At 39.5% G+C, this 2395-nt stretch overlaps 1 protein-coding gene across 1 annotated transcript; it reads left to right on the forward strand.

The window, feature by feature from the left end:
* The first annotated feature begins 1754 nt into the window (after positions 1–1754).
* On the forward strand, positions 1755–2193 carry LOC131328445 (uncharacterized). Its single transcript, XM_058361389.1, has 2 exons — positions 1755–1950; positions 2021–2193. The coding sequence occupies exons 1-2, from the start codon at positions 1755–1757 to the stop codon at positions 2191–2193; spliced, it is 369 nt and encodes a 122-aa protein (XP_058217372.1).
* The last annotated feature ends 202 nt before the right edge of the window (positions 2194–2395 follow it).

Here is a 2395-nt window from a genome sequence, read left to right on the forward strand (position 1 = left end):
AGCAAAAAGAGGTCAAATGTTTTGTGAATAATAACAATCTCTCTTTTGTGGGTTTAATGGAGCATAAAATAAAGGAAGTTTGGGCTGTTAGGATCCTTAAATATATTTGCCCTAATTGGAATTTTTTGAACAACTACCCTCAGGTCCCATTGGTAGAACTTTTGTGTTGGGATCCCAGTATTATCAATGTGCAAGTTTTTGATCAAACTGATCAGTTTATTCATTATGAGGTGCATTCTAAGGGTGGGCCCCCCCCTTTTTTGGCCACTTTTGTGTATGAGGCTAACAACTATTTGAATAGATGGGCCTTGTGGTCTAGTCTTCATCATTTGAACTCTCCCTTCCGTTGGATAGTTTTGGGGGATTTAATGCCATCAGGTTTCCAAGTGAGAAGGTTAGGGGCTCCTCCTTCTGGCCTCATCATATGAATGAGTTTAATCAATGCCTATATAACATAGAGCTTGATGACCTTAGGTATACAAGCAGCTTTCTAACTTGGGCTAATAAGCAAGACCCCTCTCATTTTGTCAATTCAAAGTTGGATAGAGTCTTTGTTAATGAGCTCTGGATGAAAACATTTAACTATTCTTCTGCTCATTTTACCACTGTTGGGATATCTGATCACTCTCCAGCCATAGTGACCATCACCCCTGGTCCTAAGAAATCTATTAAACCATTTAAAATTTTTGATTCCCTTGCTGAACACCCTCAGTTCTTAACTACAGTACAAGGAATTTTAAGGAGAGTGATTATTGGAAACCCCATGTACTGTGTTTGTGAAAAACTTAGAATATTGCAATCTGAGTTTAAACAGATAAATAGTAGGGAGTTTAGTGATGTCTCTAGAAGGGTTGCTGAATCTAAGCAAACCTTAGAGTCTCTGCAGAAAGGTATGAGCTCTCAGTTGGCTTCTCCTTCCATCATAAGCCAAGAGAGAGTAGTTTACAGGCATCTTTTAACTTTACTTAGAGCTGAGGAAAGCCTAGCTAAACAAAAGTCTAGAATCCAATGTTTGAAACTTGGGGATCAATGCACTTCCTATTTCTTTAAAGCTGTAAGTAACACTAAAAATAGAAGTAAACTTACCAGTCTGGTTTTAGATGATGGGTCCCTCACTCATGACATTAAGGTTATCAAGTCCAGCTTTGTTAATTTCTATACTGTATTACTAGTGGCAGCCCATCCTACTCCATACCTAGGGCATTCTAGAGTCCAGAAGGTAGTCATGAGAAGATTAACGAATAGTCAAAGGTCTACTATGATTTCTGAGGTAACTAATCAGGAAATCAAGGACACCTTCTGGGCCCTTAACCCTTCTAAAGCCCTTGGTCCTGATGGCTATAATGCTGAGTTTTTTAAGAAGGCTTGGCCTATTATTGGTCATGAAGTCACTTCAACTGTTAAGACCTTCTTTAGGTCTGGTAAATTGCTCAGAAAGGTCAATTCCACCATTGTTGCCCTTGTTCCTAAAATCCTAAATCCATCAAAAGTTGGGGACTTTAGACCAATTTCTTGTTGTAATACTGTTTACAAGTGCATCTCTAGGATTCTGGCTAGAAGGTTGCAAACAGTCCTCCCAATGTTAATTGACCCTGTTCAATCAGGTTTTACTAAGGGAAGGAGGATTGCAGATAATATTTTCCTCACCCAGGAGCTTAAGGTGTGCTATGAAAGTAGACATCATGAAGGCATATGATAATGTTAGGTGGGATTTCCTATGGGATGTTCTATCCTCCATGAATTTTCATCCTACAATGATCAATTGGCTTCAAGGTTGTTTTACTACTGCTAATTATTCTCTGAACATCAATGGTGAAGTCACTGGGTACATATTAGGGCAAAAAGGACCTAGGCAAGGCGATCCACTATCCTTCTATGTTTTTGTGATTGTGATGGAAGTTCTCACTTGCCTTCTAAGGGAGAAATCCCTTCTTCCTGACTTCCACTTCTGTTGGAGGTGTGGCAGGATTCAACTCATTAATCTATGCTTTGCTGATGATCTAACGATTTTTTTGCAAAGGGGAGTTGACCTCAGTCAATCATATTCAGGATGCACTCTCTAAATTTCAAATCCTGTCTAGCCTTTCTCATAGCCCTGGGAAAAGTAATATTTACTTCTCTGGAGTTAATGCAGTCACTAGGCTGGCCATTTTGGATGTCCTGAAGTTTAAAGAAGGCAGTTTGCCTGTCTAGTATCTTGGAGTTCCTCTCCTTTCTACTAAGCTCAAGGCTTTTGATTGTCGGTGTTTGGTAGTTAGCATAATTGCCAAAACTAAGTCCTGGACCAATAGGGACCTTACCTATGCTGGTCGGGTCCAGCTGATTCAAAATGTCCTCTTTTCTATCCAAAGCTACTAGTCATCCTTGTTTATCATCCCTAAAAATGTGATTAAGG

This window comes from Rhododendron vialii, chromosome 6a (assembly GCF_030253575.1).
Source record: "Rhododendron vialii isolate Sample 1 chromosome 6a, ASM3025357v1".
Classification (NCBI taxonomy): Eukaryota; Viridiplantae; Streptophyta; class Magnoliopsida; order Ericales; family Ericaceae; genus Rhododendron; species Rhododendron vialii.

Excerpts from the sequence above, each read along its gene's own strand:
- LOC131328445 (XM_058361389.1), top strand. The coding sequence starts at position 1,755 with ATGATCAATTGGCTTCAAGGTTGTTTTACTACTGCTAATTATTCTCTG. Across the intron at positions 1,951-2,020 it reads TCTTCCTGACTTCCACTTCT|GGGAGTTGACCTCAGTCAAT; the intron begins GTTGGAGGTGTG and ends TTTTTTGCAAAG.